Source organism: Calliopsis andreniformis, chromosome 4 (assembly GCF_051401765.1).
Source record: "Calliopsis andreniformis isolate RMS-2024a chromosome 4, iyCalAndr_principal, whole genome shotgun sequence".
NCBI lineage: Eukaryota > Metazoa > Arthropoda > Insecta > Hymenoptera > Andrenidae > Calliopsis > Calliopsis andreniformis.
In genome coordinates this window covers 10,102,142-10,121,990 of record NC_135065.1, presented here as the reverse complement: position 1 = coordinate 10,121,990, position 19,849 = coordinate 10,102,142, and the positions used below count along the sequence as shown (strand labels likewise).

Genomic DNA, 19,849 nt, shown 5'->3' with positions numbered 1-19,849 from the left:
AATTGAATTAACGAAGGGAATTACTTTAATTACTACGGTTAATTAGACCGCTTTAAGAGTCCCGCCAATTATCGTGGAGTAGACCGACGACGAATTATGGTGGCTGTGCCACCAGAGCGGCGTAGTTCAAACAAATCCGAATGTTTGCGAGAAGTAGGATGTTTGGATTAGTTCGAGCATATCGGGAAAAAAGCGAGGATGTTTGTTTTATCCATGCAGTTTGGCAAGCGCTTCCACCAGGAAGGGGAGCATATTTGAGAAAATCGCGGGCCAAATATGGGAAGCCATTTTACTAGAAAAACGAATAATTTAGCTTGGACAATTTCAGCAGGTATTTTTAAACAAATTAAAAAGTCTCCAGTTGTTTTCCAATTCCTACGCGAACAGAATAATCGAAAATCAAGCGATAAAACAGATCTCCTGGTTCAAATAAAATCGTGTCACGTCTTTCGCCAACGATTCCTCTAGGGGCATGGAGGCAAGGACTCTTCTCTAACAAGGAGACTCTAGCACAGACTGATTTCGTCACGAGCGACTGTGGCAAGGACACGCAAATGAGATTGAGGCTCGTCGGTTGTGGTTTCGGTACACCGATTCGAGTGGCCATCGACGCGGCGTGACCTCGGTTTCACGGGGTCGCGTTCCGCCGCTGCATCCGCCGGAAGACCGTCTCTGCGCGTTCTACCGTTCCCCTACTTGTGAAGTGTAGCGAGAATGTCAACGAGCGGTTTATGGCCCTGCTCGAGCTGTCCTTCGAGTCCCATTCACGGGCTTCTTTTCCCGCTGCTTTGACTCGCGCTGCTCTTTCGCTAGGCGATACTAGCTTTCTTGATATTTGGGCTTGACATCTATGACGATATTATCTTAGTGTGGGAATAGGGGATAGGAAAATATGCTCCGTGTTATTAGGTAGATTTTATGAAAATACTTTGAAGACGAGGATGATTTGCTTCGGATTAACTACCTGTTCTAGTGGACTACTAATTCTATTAATATTTTGATTTAATATTATTTTACGACTTAATATTATCATAATGCACTGACAACTTCTGAACTCCCAATAGTACTTGTTCTATTGACCCTACTTTTCTGTACAATCTACAGTTCTTAAATATAAAGCAATTGAATTTCGACCAATCTCAAAGCACAGAACAGTGATACAGAAGATAAAAATAAAATAAATGTTCTGTGATAACTTACGATAGCCTGTTGATCCACGCCATTTGGAGGCGGGGGTGGACTGAAACTGGCTGTAGTTGGGGCACCAGGTTGGGTCGGATGTGGCGCGCCTGCTGGCTGTGGTACTTGGGGCCCACTGGGTGGTGGTTGCTGTGGCGCCCCGCTACTGTCTTCCTTCACTGGCACTGGTGGTGGTGGTTTTACTTCACCAGCTGTACCAGCCGCCCCGACGACGCCCGCTACGCCGTTCACCGGCGGGGGGAAGACACCCCCACCGTAGGGCGCAGCCATGCCTGTCTGCACCATGTGCTGAAAACAGAAACGATTCTGGTCAGTCCAAGTGTCTAATTAGTCAGGGGGAGTGGAAAATAATTTTCGATGTTCATGATTTGTGACCAGACCCCCACCCTTAGATCCAAACGTTCTTACAATCGCGAATGTTGAGCCTATTTTGCTTCCCTAAATGATCTCTAATGAGAGAGTGGGGGTCATTTGAGAGAGTCATTACTATAGCTGGAATTTCTGGTAGTGGGGGCTGGTAGAAAGTAATGGAATACTCGATTTGGGAATATGAAGACAACTGAGGGGTCCTTAAAGCTTTTAGTCAGACCAAGATTGAAGTATCTGATTCATTAATGTAGACTTAAAATCGAGCAGTGAAAAATATAATTGTCTCATGAATGCTACTGAATTCTTCATCTTGATTTCTGTAATATTTTATTTTCCCTTGGTTCCCTGGATGTTGCCCTCATACCTATGCTTCTCATGTATAAGTACTCCGAAGAATCCTCCCTCTAAATCGAGAAAACACTGTACACAGAACATAAGTCGAGGTCACAAGAGCGACAGAAGGGTCTCGCACCACCCTCCATGCAAACTCTAGAAATGTATGTAAACTACATACAAAGTGATGAAGAAGGAAGATATTCAGAGCTCCCAGTAACTCGAGTAACTGGGTGAAAAGTGTGTCTCAAATCGATTTGACCTAGCTGGGACGTAAACGGGCCTCGAATAAATATTCCATCCCAGCCGTAGCAAACAAGGCAAACATAATTTTTGCATTTTAAATGTGACGCGCGAACGAGACGATGATTTGTGCCAGCGTGCTCTCCTCGCGCCGCCACAATAAACCCTCTCTGTCGCTGATGGCTGGCATTAAAAGTGGAAGCAGCGGACAAGCCGCAAATCATTTTGCGTGTTGCACGCGCAACGATTAGCGACATGCTAGGAGAAACCCTCTTTCATTCGTCCCCCGCCCCTAGGCTCGATGAAAAACTCAGGGATGAAGGCGTCCGTAGGAAACGGTTCTGGATTATTCTCTCTGTTTTGTCCCCATTTACGAACGACATCTCTATAACTGCCTAGTTCTATAATCGTGGAATCGATAACGCGTACTTTGATACCCACAATTCAGCGAAACGCTGATCGCGACCTGATTTCGTACCGAGGTAATTATTTAGTGGTTACTGGGAGGCTACGTATCTGAATAATTATGTGGCTACCTGATGCAAGGGTTAAAGAGAGGAACAGTGTTTGGGAGCTTAGAGCAAGTACTTAAATATGCGATTAGGTATACAATTGAATACGTAGGTGTCTGGAATTAGGTAGTTCAAGTATCTTCTGTGAAATGGCATGAGTAGCTAAGTAGTAGCGGGTGTTTCTTGGGTTCAGAGTTTCCTAAAGACTTCAGCAAATAATACTACTGAAAGTTAGTAGATAATATCTAGAATATTTACAAATTCAAGCATCCTAGAAATAAAATGATCTAGTGCCTGTTAAACACCCAAGTTTTCTTCAGCACCAAACCCAGAACTACCCAATATAATCGTAACCCAAATCAGTAGCGATTAGAAACGAGGATCTCTATTAACGCTTGTTAGCAACGATCCACGTTACCGCACGTTCCACTCGTATTTAGAGTGCCTCCTCCAATCCTTAAGTAGATATTTCCTGCAATCATTTCTTCCTCTCTCTTTCGTATCACGAACGATTACGTAACCGCTCAAATGCACACGATCATCGCGCTGCTAGTCGCCAATCCTTTCAAGGAAGATTCACGTCCCCCCGAGCAGAAAGAGAACTCGAAGAAAAGCGTTCTAACTATAGAGACAGCATCCAAAGCATCAGTACCGAGGCAGCCATTGCCACCTCCCCGCAAATGGAACCGATTTCTCTTCAGCCGCAACAGGAGCAACTCTAGCGAGCATAACTCCCTCGAGACAGGTTACAGATGGCTCGTCCAATCCGCTCGTCTTTCAAGATTGCTGCGAAATACGCAAGCCACGGGGGAAGGAAGTTCGCGAGAACCATTTGTTACCCCTTCGTCGCGTCATTTTTCCGCGAGCTCAATTTCGCTCGAACAAACGCTGACCACACAGCAATTTATTATTCACACCTCGATGCAACTACTCCTGCCTAATAAACGCTCTAAGGATATCGAATCTAGCGAGTGAACGAAACTGAACAAGAGTCAGGTCACGTTTCCAGGGCCCACGAAAGAAGCGACCCGTGAACCCAGGAATTACTTTCCCACGATCATACGTTCCGCCGAGTTTTCCGTCGCAAAGAACACCTTGGAAAAGGGGTCTAACGAGCTCGACCGAGGGAAATAAAAGAGCAGAGGCTTGAGAGAGGGAGAAGAAACGAAGACAATGGTCGAAAGGGAGGCTGCCGATAGAAAGGTCCAGGGAAGAATAGAAACGGGCTGAAAAAGAAGCGTAGGATCGAGTGAGCCCGAAGAATCATCGCAATTCCTAGCTCGCGTCTTGTATCAGGACCGCGCAGTAGATTAATCAACAAAGGAGGCGGACTGAAGGGAATAGATGCGATCCCACGACCCAATTTCCCCCGACAGAGGCTGTCATTCGGTTAACCTACTTCTCGGTAACCCGTTTATTGTTCGCTCCCAGAAATAATGGAGCCCTGGGACCCGCGCGAACCCAGCAATTTGGCGTCCCTGTGATTTTAATATCTAGGCTCCTTGGATCTAATTACCCCATCTGCCGCGACGATAACGGGGGAACTTTTTATCGAGAATATCGTCTGTGTCGCCAACAGCAACTCTTTATAGAGGCTTTATTCTATGAAGTTGCGACTGGAGGAGCATCGTTGAAGAATATTCCAGTGGAAGGAGTCAGTGCCCTGGACACTTGCAATTGGGATCGTTCGCGAGCGTTGTTAAGATGTTCGTGTGAGAATCGTGAGATTCTGTCTGGTACTAGGTTGTTAGGGTTTCAGGGAATTTCTGTGTCTCGAGGAAATTTGCTTGAGCCTCTGATGAGAGGCTCAACTGTTCCCTGTTGAACAGCTTTTTGCGTGGGGCACACAAGGGACCATTCAGAGCGTGATTCCTCTGCGAGGATAGACTGTGGCCTTGCGGTTGACCGAGGCTTGTGAATACCATGGCAGCAGAGGAATGGGAGGGGCCTTCTGGGAGTCGAGACGAAAATTGGAGGGCAATTTAAGATTCTAAGTATTTCTTGATTCTAGGTCCTAAGTAGAACCTAGTTCTTCGCACTGGATTAGGTCCTAGCATCTAGAATTCCCTGAGATCTAAGATCTCAAGGCTTAAACTGAGCCAAAATCTACAAATCTCTAGAGACTCTAAACCCTTCAGTAATCTACCCTTAACAAATTGAATCTTTCTTCTCTCTAACATCTAAATAAAATTCCCCAGTACCAAATCTCCCCGAAATCCAAGATATCAGCATCTAAATCCCCTTGAAACCCACAAAACCTCCAAAACATCCAGGTTCACCAGAAAATCCTGTACCCTATCTCTTCCTCTGCTTCCACGAAGGTACGAAAGCATGCATTATCGACAGAGACGAGGGTAGTGCAGGGAAACTCCTTACCACTGGAGGCTGACCCGCGAGGCCAGGTCAGGCAGTCGCCGAAGCCAACGCAGGAGGGACTGACTATCAACTTGACCACGATTGCCATGGGAAACGCGCAGATACACCCATACAACCGTAGTATCGACGTATTGCTGACGTTCCAGTGACGCAATAGCAACACGACACTGGATCCTAATGACGTAAGAGTCAGCGTGCATTGTTAGGTCTGCACGGAACAATGCAGAAGGTACGCTTCCACGTTGATACGTTACCGTAAACATGGTTTCCTTCTCTGAATGAACATTATGAATCAGTGGAGCCTCGCGTTGGCGAGTTATCGCGAAGGGGGTAGAAGCAGGAATTAGATATTCGTTTCTAGTACTGCTACAGTACTAAAAGCAATCCGATAAGAAGTCAGCACTGTGCACGAGGTAGTTAAGGCTGGTTAAAAAAGCCTCGATTACGCATAGCGAACACGAACGAGGTAAAGAACTAGCTTTTGTACTAGACTGAAGAAAGCCCTGACGTTTCGACATCCCCTCAGGGAATTCAATGTCTGGGATCCATGGTTTATCGCTCAACGTCTAATTGCTGGGACACGGTGTAAGTTACATGTCGCTGGTCCCATTAAGTGGCTCGTTAGATGGAAATTCAGCGCGTGCCTGCGATGCTAACTTATTAATGCCGCTGCGAGGGAAATTTATTCCGTCGACGGGGACCTTCGTCTGTCACAGGTAGCTAACAGCGCATGCAAACTCCCGATACGATTTGCGATCACAGGGAACGTGTCCTGCTGCCAAGCCTCGCTGCAGTTCTCCTAATCCACTGAGGGTGTTTCAGAAAAATAGAAAAATAACGAACGATTCTGGAGCGAGTAGAAAGTCGAGAATAAGGTATCTGGAGCAGACCTCAGGCTACGTTTCCTCTGATTTAATTTCAACCTGAACCCTGGCACGGCCACTTTAGCTGGCTTAACGAGTCGATGGACGATTTCTAAGTAAGTAGAAAGTAGAAATCGCTGTATCTGTAGAATCCTATTTCCCCAGAGGTCTATTTACTCAACGTCTCATGGCGAAGGAACAGCTCGGGTCAAGACTCGATTTAAACCAGGTTCCCAGAGGGAAGCTAGAATCTCTCGACACGGAGGCGTCAGGAGCTAATCACTGCTCGCCATTATGGACAGAATAGAACAGGCTCTCTAAGTAATGGCTCCAAGCGTTAGAGCCTAAAATGCCGCGGCACCCTTTGCCGTGCTCTCGATGTTTTGACGACAGCAAAGCGACCAGGCCGCCAAGAATAAACCTGGAATCAATAGCGGACGACCCCGGCGAGATAGAGGCAGGAAGAGCGAAAGGGACAGACGGAGGGTGGAGACACGAAGGGGATGGAGAGGACAGGGATAGAACAAGCATCATAGAAGGATACCTAAGCCGCTTATTGTCTGAGCCGCTGAATCTGCAGACGAAAATGAGTGCGCAATTATAAGCGCAATACTCCCGGAGAAGACGCGTGGGAGGAGGATTCCAGGGTGTTCCATGTGTTGCAATGTTCAGAGATCTTTTACTCGCGAGCAATCTAGATCTGAATAAGCGGGGAGTCCTTCGATGTATAGATTCGGGGATGATTGCGTCTTCGAGTGGTTGGATTTCAGAGTCTTTCGTTTTGCGAGCGGCTCTGTTCAAGGATTGATAGATCAGTAAGTAGGAGGATAAATAGAGGTACAGGTTTTTCAACTTTGTTTGTCTGGGTTTCGAGATGAATGGTGTGGGGGCTGGAGTGTTTCGAGTTTCAGCGATTTGGAATCATTTTCCAATTTCCAACTCCAAATCTCCGAGTTCAAGTCCTAGATCTAGACTTAATTCAAGTCTATGTTCTAGTATAACTAAACGAGTTAGCAAAAGGAACGAGCTCGCCTTAAAGAAAGAAAAAACGAAGGACTAAAGAAGCCATCTATGTCATCCCATTGGGCAATTCGTATCGAAGCGGATCCGCGGATGACGACAACTCGAAGAAGAGGCTCGTCTTCGATCCGTCACGAATAGGCGCTATTCTCCCGATGCAATCGCCAGCAATCCTCTCAGGGAATCCTCGCCGAGCGACTTTTATTAGACAGCGAAATAAATTACAGCCGGCGGGTGAAGAGCTTAATGATTGCAACGAGCTGCAATTCCGACATATTACTCAATACGATACGGGGCTCGAGCATCGAATCCGCCTCGACACATCCCGTTCGCAGATTGTGGGAACGGTGCTCAGAGCTCGTTTCGAGCGTGCACGATCGAATCACCGTCGCCATTCAACAGCTCGACCGTGATGGTTGTTTTTAAACCAGTGTATATTCATTTCCCGAGGATCGTCGGGTAATAAACGCATCGACTCGAAGGAAAATCCTTTTCCACGGGCGAAACAGCGGAGGGAAGCTTATCGACGCTGAAACACAATTTTCGGCCCCTCTCAGACCAGGCTGTCGCAATTCAGCCAATTTGTTTCCGTGGAACGCGCAACTCGACCGTTTCCACTCTCCCCTCTGCGTCCCGCTCTGTTTCCTCTACTTCTCCTTCTTCCTCCCCTAGTTGGAGATTCTGTCTCTGTCCCTATCCTCTCCCCTCCCTTCGCCAAGTTAAATACTCTAATTCGTATTAATGGATGGCCCGCTGCCAGTGGAACGTTTCTAAAGGGGCTCTTCCCAAGCTGCGAGCCAGAATGGACGCAGAGTACGTTCACACCAATTGACTGCTCCTCTATCGACGGTTCCTGGCCAGTCTGCCATTGCCTGGCTACGCTTCGATCGCTGGAGCCTCGACTTAGCCCTTTTCGAGCCAGAGAACTGATCTCTCGAGAGACAGGAAAATTGTATTTGACGCGAGAGGCTACAGTGATCGATAGCCTGGGAGGAAGGGAGAGAGCTGGGGTGGAGAAAGGCAGTCTGACAAGTGGAATCAAGGGGAACGTCTCACGGAAGCTGACACTGGCTAACCGTGTCGCGAATGTTTGCAGACTCTTGACAAATTTGAAGGTACGTCTGGGGACGCTGCTGGTAATGCGTCGCGGTGCTAAACAGATGCGACAGAGACAAGTTTCAGCTAATTTCGCTGCGTCGGAGGAGTAATTAAGGCGCTACTGTTTGCTGGCTGCGTCGTTGAGGGAATTTTGCTGGACCGCGTGATATTGTTATTAGAGACGCTACGAGAAGTTGGAGATTCTGAGGGAGCTCGAAATTTTGGAAAAATTAACTATCCTCAATTCTGAACAACTCTGATGTCTCTTGATATATTCTAATTTTATAAAAATAGAATATACTAAATTCTGAAATTTTGGAGAACATAAAATGTTGAATTTAGATACTTTAAAGAACTCAACTAATTTCTTTTACACCCCTTGATTCTACAGAGTATGTAAAACTAATTCCTCGATTTGCCACACTTTGGATCTAGCTTAAAGTTATCTACTGCTTGAACCTGTACCCACTGTGCGTTCAAGGAACTCGAATCGTGGCGCGAACGATTGGATCCTCTACGCGTGGGCATTCAGTAGCGACGCGTGTGTGACGACGACAAGTGAATTCAGCATGGGTCGCTCGTATTTCTCCTCTGGAACGTGACTTTATTTCTGTCTGAAGGAGCCCGCTCCTTGGCCCACGCGGAGTCGTGATCGCCATCGCAATGCCTTTGGTACCGACGTTTTTTGGAGAAAGTTCAGTGTCTCGAAAAGAAACCGTAAAATATTCAGAACACCCATGAAATTCAATATCTAACACTGAATCAACTGTCTAGAAAAAAAGTGGTCTAAACCACTTCACCTAAATTCGAGTAACATTCTTTAATTCACTTGTCGATTTTATTCATTCATTAATAAACGTATAACATAGAAGAAGAAGAGCAGTCGCTTGGTCGATGTAAATGCATCATTAGAATTTCAACTAGTTCAATTTTTCACGGTAGTCAACACGGTAAGTCTCTCACGACAAAGATCCACCCGTGATTATTTTTAATCGAAGCTGCGTATCCGTCAATGGACGCGCATCTAATATTTATGAGTCCACATATCCATCTTCAAGCTCGTCCTAGCGTTGGTTCCCTCGCGGGAGCCACTCGTAGCCTTTGGCGTCGGAAATAACCCGCATTAATCATTCTTACGTGTTCACGAATAAGTTTCTTCTCGCCAGAGAGAACAGGGGGACTCCTATTTGTATTCCAGCTCTCCTGCAAGCCCCGACTGCTTTTATTTTCGCGGCGGGAGGATCTCAGGGGGAGTCGCGTAAAAGTGCTACCAGGGAGATAATGTGTCAGAGTTAACCAGAAGCTTGGCGAGACATCGAAATTCTTATGTAATGGGAAAGTGCTTTGGAAGAGATTTTCAATGATAGAAAGACAAGAAAATAACTTAATATGATATAAAGACTGTAATAATGATATTGCTTAATAAAAAGGTTTATAAAAAGTAGTTCCCAGCGTTTGAAATTCATTTTTGCGAAATTATAGTCTCTATCTTGAGTAGTTTAGATTCTAAGAAATGGTACCTACACAGAATTTTGACTTGGTTAACATGTGAACACTGCCGAAGAACTCGTTCACGCTGTAACGAAGAAACGACCCTTTATCGAGGCAGTAACCAGCAAGGCAAGTGCATTTTCCAGCTGTTCCTATTTTCTGAGCTGATGCAGAGGCAATAACACTCTAACGGCAAATGGCGATAATCCTGGAGTAGTAACTAGGAGAGCTAAAATTATTTTGGCTCGTTTAAAGGATTATCGCTATCGCCAAGCGGTTTTTCTTGGCGAAGCTGCTTAGCAATTATTTACGAGCTGCTTGCCACTGCTGCTAGAGTCTGAACTAAATGATTCCATCGATTTTCCCTCTGTATTACACAATATTCTCTCTATATATTATTTACTAGGTTAATGGGAAAATAATGTCGAATATTTTTATCTCTTATATAATCAAGCCCTTTTCCTCGCTTAAGTAATGTAATTTAAAGTACAGTATACATAGGAACACTTAATACTCCATTTAGAAACCTATCAAATCTGCATATTAAACGCCCCACAAATCATAGTCATCTATCTAATTCCCTGAAATCTCACAAGCAGAAACAGTTCAATAAATTCCAGCTGAAAAATCCCAACACAGCTTCCATTTGCCCGCATCTTGGAGGATCAATGTTGCAGCAGAGCCTTTATCTGTATCACCATGTTCGTGATACAATAAAGCGCCTCTGTTCCCATCCTCCGTCTCTGGCCTGTCCATTTACGCTTCGACTACCTTTCCCTCCCATCCCCCAGCACTCGACAATTCTCACGCTTCATCTTCCAGTTGTCGGAGCAGCGTCTCGCGTGTCGCAGATTCCTGTACGTCCCGAGTGCATCCTTCGAGCCTGCATACACGTGCCCCTAAAAACGGCGCTATCTACCTCGAGAGCGTATCGATTCGAGAGCAGGTTGCGTCTCGTTGCGAGATCGACGAGCATACAAGGCTCTCGGGCGCGGCAGGAAATGAGGTCCCCGTGGAGCTGCGAGCGAAACAGAAATGGCGCGAGATCGCGGCGCAATTGGAAACTGGAAAATTGTTGGTGACTTCTGGGTAGAGGGACAGAAAGTTCAAGTTGATTTCAAATTACCTTGCCTTCTTCCTAAGCATCCCTCCTAATAAACTGAATATTTATTAAGAATCCAACCGTGATCCTTCACAGAAACCTACCCCAGCCACCACTAAGTCTTCGAGCAAAGACGCGTTAGCCCTCGTAATCTTCTGTCTAACGCTTTCAAAGCTAAATTTCTTCGAACAGAAACAAGCGATGGTACAGTCGAGCAGAAAATACGACCACTCAGGGTCGCTACAAAGAACAGCAAAAGAATAGAGTGGTCCATTGGATGCTAGTCGATCCTTTAATTCGTTCGACTCGATTTTCCCCGGGAAACGAATTCGATTAGCGATACTCGGCCTCGGTTGGAGTGCACCGAGGGCAACTTTTAATTACTTGTTTGCGTTATTCGGTCCAGCAACGGGGATCCAAGTCGACTGTAATTTTAGGTAGAGACACCCTCTTTCTCGCGCCCTTTGTTCCCCGCGATTCTTCTTTCTGCTTCTACCCCCTAACCCTCTTCCGCAGCGACGGGGTTAACGAGAAAAGTTTCAGTCTTCGTCGAACGTTCTCTGTCACCGTGCAGCCATAATAAACACTGTTCTCACTCCAGAGGAACTTTCGACTCGTTATCGAGCACCGATAGCTCGTCTAGCTTCACATTATTCTTGGCTGGATGATAACGCGGAATTTCTCGGAGGACCGAATTTTGAATTGAGTTATTTATTGATGGGCCAGAAGATTAATCGGAGTTCGCCTTCAAGTTCAGTTCTGGTATTTCGGGGCGTAAATTGCATTCTCTTATGCGCCCAGAAACTCTTTAGTAGGTACTTAGGTACTTGTTTGGAAGTGGGTTGATGCACTCTAGTTTATATATATTTTCTATAATTTTGCATAGGTAATAGGTGTCATATGCATTCTCTAACTCTACACATATATAAAATCCCTATAAATACCTACAGCTAGGTCCACACTACATGTTATATAACTTTTTAGAAAACAGCAAAGAGAGATGTCACACATATGTCTCTTTTCTGTTCCCTAAAAAATTATATAACTTTGTCACCTAACATGTAATATAGATCCAGCTTAAGAAATCTAATCACCCAAGAGTTCTCAAATCTCTCAGTTGTCCATCCATTTCCAAAATTTCCATCGACTGTATCCCAGCATCTCGAGAATTATTACAGTTTTACATGAACAAGGCTTCTCATAAATTCCCAGAGGCAACGTGGAGCCTCCTCTCGCGACGCTCCAGGGCTGTCGAGGGCAATGTTGCTCGTCAGACGCGTCTGAAACGAAGCCAACGAACAGGACGCGGCGATGGCCGTTAATATCGTCGTAACGGTGGAAAAAGTTCGATCGCGACGTGCAAACATCGACTATCCTCTCGGGTTATTGGCTACGAGGCGGCTGCAGGCGAGTCGGCTCGTTCGTTACCGTGCGAGCAATTTTTATGGGAGGCCTGCGTGCCTCTGAAAATACGAGAACGCGTTGGTGATCTACACGCGTGGACCCGTGATTTAGCCTCGAGTCTCATTGACGTGAACAAGGGACCGACTGCTCGCGAAGATGACTCCAGTTGAAGATTCAGATGGGGCACTCATTTGCGTAACTGGTATCTCCTTCGAGCTCTTATGTAAGCAGTCAGGTAACTGTAAATCATCGATAGTAGGAATCGATATCCATTATAAGCTAATTAATATCATAAGGGACACCTATGTATAATTACCATTACTAAATGTACGTATTAGTACATGTATCAGTTTTCACTTTCACCCTGACTATAGTACACGATGTCAGAACTGTAATAAATTTATTTATAGGAATCAGATAAAAAGAATGAAGTCGAGCTACATTTTTATATATAATTCTTCCTCAAAAATTGTTTGCAATAGAAACTTTATTATGCTTAAAATGCACCTCATAATTATAAGATAACTCGATCGCTAGGCGAAGTCGCGACAGCGTTTTAATTTCTCGGGGATCTTACAGTGGAATTGCTCGTAAACGGGATAAAATGACGACGATATCTTGGAGAGAAGGTCTGTTCGATCTGAATCGCTAAACGAGGCTTCGCGTGTCGCACGACACCCGGTATATTGCTACCCTCGACGGGGGCTCGCGCGAGCGCGGGCACAGCGCGTTAATTCGAAGAGGACATGCGATCGCGAGAAGCGTGTTGATGCGTGTGAAAAGTGGAGGGAATTTTTGTTGAATCAGTGGTAGCTTAAGTACGATATTGTGGGTCTCTTTGGTGAATGGGAATGATCTGGTATTTAAGTGATTTCTACTTTCAATTTTTCTTTGGATACTTTGTTCCTGAATTTTCTTTAAATTTTTCTCAATGTTTCTCTTCTATATATCCCAGAGGAATGAACTAAGTGTAGATTAGAGAATGAATTAAGTGTCTTATTATTCAATAAACATCAAAGACTGAATTAAACTACCCCTGGTGGTTTTAAATCGAGATATAAATTGCTATGTTCCGTTTAAATACGAGGAACTAGTCGATCTGAGTAAAAAGCGACGGAGTACCAGCGACAGCGTTCTCTACACGAGAAGGAAAACAAAAATGCTCGCCTGCGAGGACAATACAACCCCCCATGGAATCCTGCGACCGTGTACGACCCTCTTACCATAACAAGAGGTTCGACTAACGAGCGAGGGTTCGAGCTTCCACTACAGGAGAGTTGTTGCATTCCATTAAGGAAAGATTTGCGTAACCTTCCAAATAGCCTACAACCCATGCGTAGATTGTGCAGCTCACAATCCACGCATAGGGTTCAGGAAAAGTGAATTGTGAATATTTGAAGCAAAGAAAGACTGAGAGAATAAAAACTTAGAGAATATAGACATATTAGACTTACAGATATGAATAATCCTATATGAGTTTCTACATTCAGAGAAGCTTACCCTACTAGTAATTATTCGATTCACGAGAATTCCTGCAGCTTGTAAGGTAGCAGAGTACTTCCACAAATGAGGGTGATTCTAGTGAAGTATTAATTTTCAAGATTCCCTCTAAACTCTAATCTTCTCAGAAGTGGAGAGATAGAGCTATACTAGGGTCGTTGGAAACCTTAAACTAGAATAGTCCTTAACCCTCTAGAAACCCTTCAGATACTGTTTCAACGCTGCCCAGATTCCTGGAACCCCGAAATTTTCGCGTCAGAAATTTACATACATATGTGCACCCAGAGTCTAACCACAGAATTTCTCTGCAACTGCAGGAGACACACCATTTCCCCAGCATCTCTCAGCCACCAGATCTGATGCAGATGCGACTGAGAGCCACTGTGCTCGATGGAATACATTATGGTTCGCGTGTGAAAGCCCAGCTCCCCTGGAAATGGACCCTCTTCGAGTCCTCCCCCTCGTAGCTCGCTCGGGGGCACTATTTCGTTGCACAGGACATGTGGATGGAACGTATGTTGGCAGCAGGAAAACTCTGCAACCTCTGATCGATCGAAAAATAGAGGTCTCGTTTGGGAGACTCGAGGCGAGCTAATGGAACTTCTGGGATTGGCCAATCACTTAGAAACGTAATCAGGGTTTGCATTCCCGGAGACAATCCTCTGATAACTTTCTTCTACTAGCGAGACGAATGTTGGTCAAGGTTGCACCGCGAGCGGAATGACGATGAACGAATTATTTCGTGATTGGGGAGATTGATCAGCGAGACTCTGAAGTTTCTCTAGAGTGATACATTCTGGGTCGACTACAGGGTACACTGTTGCAAATAAACTGATTAGTTTTGACATCTTGTATTATATTCAGAGTCAAAGTGACCCTGCATTTGTCGTACGAGGGTAAACGACTTCATCGAAACCTACTTATAAAAATATCACAAATTTCTTCAGATCTCCAACTGACCAAGTGCCCTGAAATATAGATATGGTACCTACATATTTCCAATCGCAAGTTTTCTTTCCAATTCCAAGTTTTGAGAAGTTTCCCAACTACTACAGCTATACAATAGCTACCAAAAGCAACTCCTCGGTGATTATAGTCGCCCTGAATGATTAAAACAGTACTCGTGCCCGTCGTTTTCCGCTCGCTATAAACTCTGACAGCTCTTGTTCATAATTCAGACCTGAACTTTGGAGGGTGAGGAGTTCAGCGGTTCTACAACAGTCAGAAAACTTCTCCATCGGTAGAGGTAGAAACACTCGAGCGAACGTTCACCCTCGCTGGCCATCGTGCTATCGTTCCGCGGCTGAGATATCGGCTGAATTTTCCCTCGTGAAACGTTGACGCCGACAAAATTTGCCATGGAGATAGATCTCGCGGAGTAATCACGCGCCGAGGACTCTTTCTTGCCGCTAGGAGTCCCTTATCCGATTTGGAACTTTCGTCGAGAAGTTGCAGGCAAGAAGACCGACCGACGCGTAATTTTTGCCCCGCGGCCGGGAATGGCGAAAATTGGAGGAAAAAAGCGGGGGAAAATTCATACAAACGAGGGAAGTTTCAGGAAGCGGTCCGCGGAAATTCATAAATCTAGGAAATAAAAGAGTTTTCTCTCGATAAAGGGGATCCCAGGGACAGCGAGGGGTCGTTATATTCATCCACGCGGTGGAATATTGGTCGTACCTGCAATTTTCCCCGCGGATAAGACCCTAGAAGGAGGACGTTCGCTTGCGAAAAGAATTTCGTTCCCTGTGATGATCCTCATTTAATTTCGTCGATGATGCACGATGGGCTTTGCCTCTTTAAAGAAGCAAAAACGAGGTATAGAGAGCTATGAAAAGTGATGTGTTTTTTAATGTCCTTGTGGTTTGATGAGACAGTTGGTTTGTGACATGATTGACTGAGAAATGTATGAAGAGAGATTTTTGAATATACTAGAAACTGGGTATTAAATAAATATTAGATATCATAGAATTCTAGACACTAGATAATAGAGAATACTACTGTAGATAATAAGTAGTAGTAGTAGTAGTAGTAGCAGTAGTACTAGTAGTAGCAGCAGTAGCAGCAGTAGTAATAGCAGTAGTAGTAGCAGTAGTAGTAGCAGTAGTAGTAGCAGTAGTTAGTAGTAGCAGTAGCTAGTAGTAGCAGGAGTTAGTAGTAGCAGTAGTTAGTAGTAGCAGTAGCAGTACTAGTAGTAGTAGCAGTAGCAGTAGTAGTAGCAGTAGCAGTAGTAGTAGCAGTAGCAGTAGCAGTAGCAGTACTAGTAGTAGTAGTAGTAGTAGTAGCAGTAGCAGTAGCAGTAGCAGTACTAGTAGTAGTAGCAGTAGCAGTAGCAGTAGCAGTAGCAGTACTAGTAGTAGTAGCAGTAGCAGTAGCAGTAGCAGTAGCAGTAGCAGTACTAGTAGTAGTAGCAGTAGCAGTAGCAGTAGCAGTAGCAGTAGCAGTACTAGTAGTAGCAGTAGCAGTAGTAGTAACCGTAGTAGCAATAGTAGTAGTAGCAGTAGCAATAGTAGTAGTAGCAGTAGCAGTAGTAGTAGTAGTAGTAGGGGGTGGTAGGGTAGGGGACCCAGGCTCCTTGGACACTATTGGACAAGAGAGGGGGTAGGAATAGTCAGATGTACTACACCTGGAGACCCTTCGGGAGATCCGTCCCCGACGAAGCCACAGAGGTGACTGAAGAATTCGTGACCCGCGGGGGTATTTATACCCTTCCAGGGGCATAAGGTAAATATGAAATCAAGACTAACTGATATATCGACTATCGAAGTATTTAACCTATGAATAGATATATCTAACGAAACAGTAATTCTAATGGCAACTCCTGCTGCATGTACAGGGTGTTCCAAATAATTTTAATATTTTCAATTTCTTGCTCATTCGAATTCTCATACTCCTAAGTTTCCACGTATGCAAACTACTACATTTTCAACATTTGCATTCTTGAATATTTATAGTGACATATTTCAGTACCTATTATCAGGTTTCTAATATGCATTTTTAAATTCTCATATCTTGAAACATTTTCAAATCACTATACCTCCATATTCCTATATCTCCTCATTTTCATATCTTGAAGTTCCTACATCATGAAACCTCTGTACCCTCAAACACCCACGCTTGCAATTTCCTATCTCCCATAGTTTTAGAAAATTTTTAGAAAATTTCCATATTCCCAAATTTTCACATTTTCAAACGTCCACATACCCAGTTCCCTGTACCCCTAATTTACATATTCCTAGATTCTGCTGTCTCCAAGATTCTCTATAACCGAATTCCTAAATCTTCTCATTCCACCAGTTTTATACTATTTTGCAACTGTGCAAATCCTAGCTCAGGTGTACCGCAGAATTCACATCGCAGCAAAATGTAAAGCTCGGTCCCGAATCCGTGTCGTATACTCCTCCATTAAAAAAAGTAGAACAGAAAGGAAACATGGGCGAGTGCCATTGCAGCTACCGTAACCCGCGCCGTTCGAAATGTAAATCTTATCTAAGGATTACCGAGTACGAGATCGAGATTTCGCTCGCGCGATATCGAAACGCGAGGATGGAGACCACCGCCATCGTTGGATTTCTTTGCCGAGATATCCTATCTCCATTCAGAAGCAAAACAATGGAATGGTCCGCTCCGAAACATTACGTTTATGCTCGCGGATTGCAGAAGTTTCGACGTCGAAAAGCACGAGCTTATTCCTTGATGCTTTCTGCGCATTCCTATTGGGGAAGTCAAGTTCCCCAGGGCATTGGAATATAGAAAACTTCTTGGACAGGGCACCTTTCTTTCCAAGATTGCTTTAATTTGAAATTCGAATTATTATTTGTTCGGTAGAGAATAAATAAAACGAAAAAATGAAATTTCCAGAGTTATAAGCTTCTAAATTTGTGGATTTTAGGATATTTGAGGAGGGTCAGTCCCCCAGCTTCAAGAGAGAAAATAAAGGTTGGTCCACCCCAGAAAATGTTGCTTCCCAACTGCGTCATTCTACTCCCCATGTGGCAACCATGACCTTTCCAGCGCCTCCCCCACTTGAACGATTCAAGCACGCCACTTATCAATATCGCATCCAACTGAAGAAAATGTATTTCCGAAAGATAACAGCGTTTACAAAGTAATTCCAAGGTTCAGTGGACACTCGAGTCCCTCTCATCGCGAACGTGTACACGGAATTGCAGATTGCACGTTATTGAAACTCAACCGCGTCCTCCACTCTCGAGATTACCATATTGCGCGGCTGCATTTCGAATGGAATACAACTACAGCCAGCTTTTGTAATAATTGTTAAGCTCTGACCTACTCCTCGGATTAAAAGCTCGCGTCCTGAGTACACGCTGTACGATCCTTCGCGAGTAAGATGCAATCCTTCGTTTTTGTTGGAAGATTGTATGAAATTTAATAATTAAAGGATGGTCTTGGGAGGACAGTGGGTTTTTACTTGAGAATCTCTCACGACTTGTTAGTAGCAACGAGATTACTGTGTTGAAGATGCACGTTTCTGAAGTTAATTATAGTTATTTTATTCATAGCAGGAGCTTCATACTATATTTGCAAAAAAATTCTAATGTACACCATCTATTAAGAGTTAAGAATTATTTTCTAAATTAAAGAGGCGGTAATAAAAAGTTCTGTTTATCTTTGTATATTTATATTATAGTATCTCCCCTCTATTAGAAACTTTTACTATAATTTTGAGTTAGTTTTGTTCCTAATCATACCTACAAATTAACATTATGTATTCATATTGTGTAGATATGGATAAAAATAGACTCAAAGTGTTACAAATGCAACTGAGAAAAATAGATCAATAATTCTAAAGAATAATAGAGATAACTATGAGTTTATATTGAGAGAGTATGCTTTGCAGTGAAGAGGAGACCTTCAATCTCATTTTAATATTACTAATATTTCGATCCATGATTGAGAGAAATGATGTAGAAATTTCTGCAACAGCTTCAGCATTCAACTCGCGAGATTGAATATTGCAATCCTCACCCCTTTTACGCGCAGAAAGGTTATCTTTTCGGAGAAGATGACCCACTATCTGTCGAGAGCCTCATACGCTTATCCATAATCCGAGGAAACGGTGAAAAATCTCTGTGAAGTATAATCACCGCAATATTCAATCACCAGACTGTAATTCTTCCACGACGCAGAGAAAAAAGAAGACTACGAAGTGGCTGACCTACTCTGCCAAGTGGCTTCAAACTTCTCTGATATTCCTCATACGCTTATAATTGCGAAAATGTCGATAGCTGAGGCTCTGATGGAATGTAAAATTATTCCAGCAAGGAGGCTTAACGCGTTCTGTACCGTGAGTGTGTTTCCAAGCCTCCAGCTTAATCTGATCGGGATCTTATCAGTTTCATTTGAATAAAATTCCAAATACATACGTGTAATTGGAGACTATGAAAAAGGGAAAATAACAGTACATAGTGTACTATGAATACTTAACTACTCGTCATTTTTTTTAGAGCCATCGGGTATTTTCATCGACTCGAACAAAAAAACTAATTCACGTGCATATATGCTCGAAATTCAGAGCCTCCACATGTACCTCAGGCCCCAAGGAACTCGTCTGAAGCCTTCTCGGTCACTATCCCAGGCGGAAAGCAATCTCTCTGCTCGTCAGCAGAAGCATCCATGACCTTTCCGCTCGCGAGAGTCGTCCTTCGATTATTTCGGCGTCGGCGTCCTACGTTTTCTACGCAGACAATAAATGGAACGTGGCGTTCGAGGCTGGCTTTCGCAGGTCCGCTAGTAGGGATCGGCAGAGAGAGAATTTGGCACGCTGCCATCCTCTCGCTACAAAGGTCCGCTCCTCGGCTGCTGCTCAGGAGGGGTTCTAGAGGCTGGACCGAAACGCTCCGCTTCCCAGCCTCCCAAGCCTGTTCCGCTAAGCCAGTATCGCGACCCTAACCTCCAAATCTGGTCTGGATCCCCCCCTAACATCAGACCGGAACAGAAACCTTCGGCCCAGGCTTCGATATTGCGTCAGCGACGAATTTTGGCTGTCCTTGGCGTCTGCGTGCTCTAATCCCCTACGCCAATGCGATTTTTCGTATCGACGCTTCTGAGTCGAGGAAATTTCGGGTTTGGGTCACGGTTAGTTGGGGCTTGGAAAATAATTCGAGGCAATGGGAAGTGAATCTGGAAACTGCAGAGTTCATGGCTCTGCGTAGAATAGAGAAGGGCAGTTTTGAAATTTGAAAGCACTTGATGCATGCTGAGGATTCTACTCGAAAACGAGGGTTGGGAAAGTACATGCAGTAGAACCACCATTCAGCTAACCTGATTCCCAACATAATTACACTGAGCCCTCTCCTATTGGTGCCTAATTAGCTGAT

The 19,849-nt window shown here is 44.4% G+C and overlaps 1 protein-coding gene across 1 annotated transcript in view; it reads right to left on the bottom strand.

The window, feature by feature from the left end:
* The window catches only part of LOC143178638 (uncharacterized), a 262,313-nt gene that overhangs the window by 73,627 nt on the left and 168,837 nt on the right, over positions 1–19,849 (bottom strand). Inside the window, exon 15 of the mRNA XM_076377419.1 lies at positions 1,201–1,488. Coding sequence (XP_076233534.1) covers positions 1,201–1,488 — 288 coding nt within the window. The remainder of the gene's footprint in view (positions 1–1,200; positions 1,489–19,849) is intronic.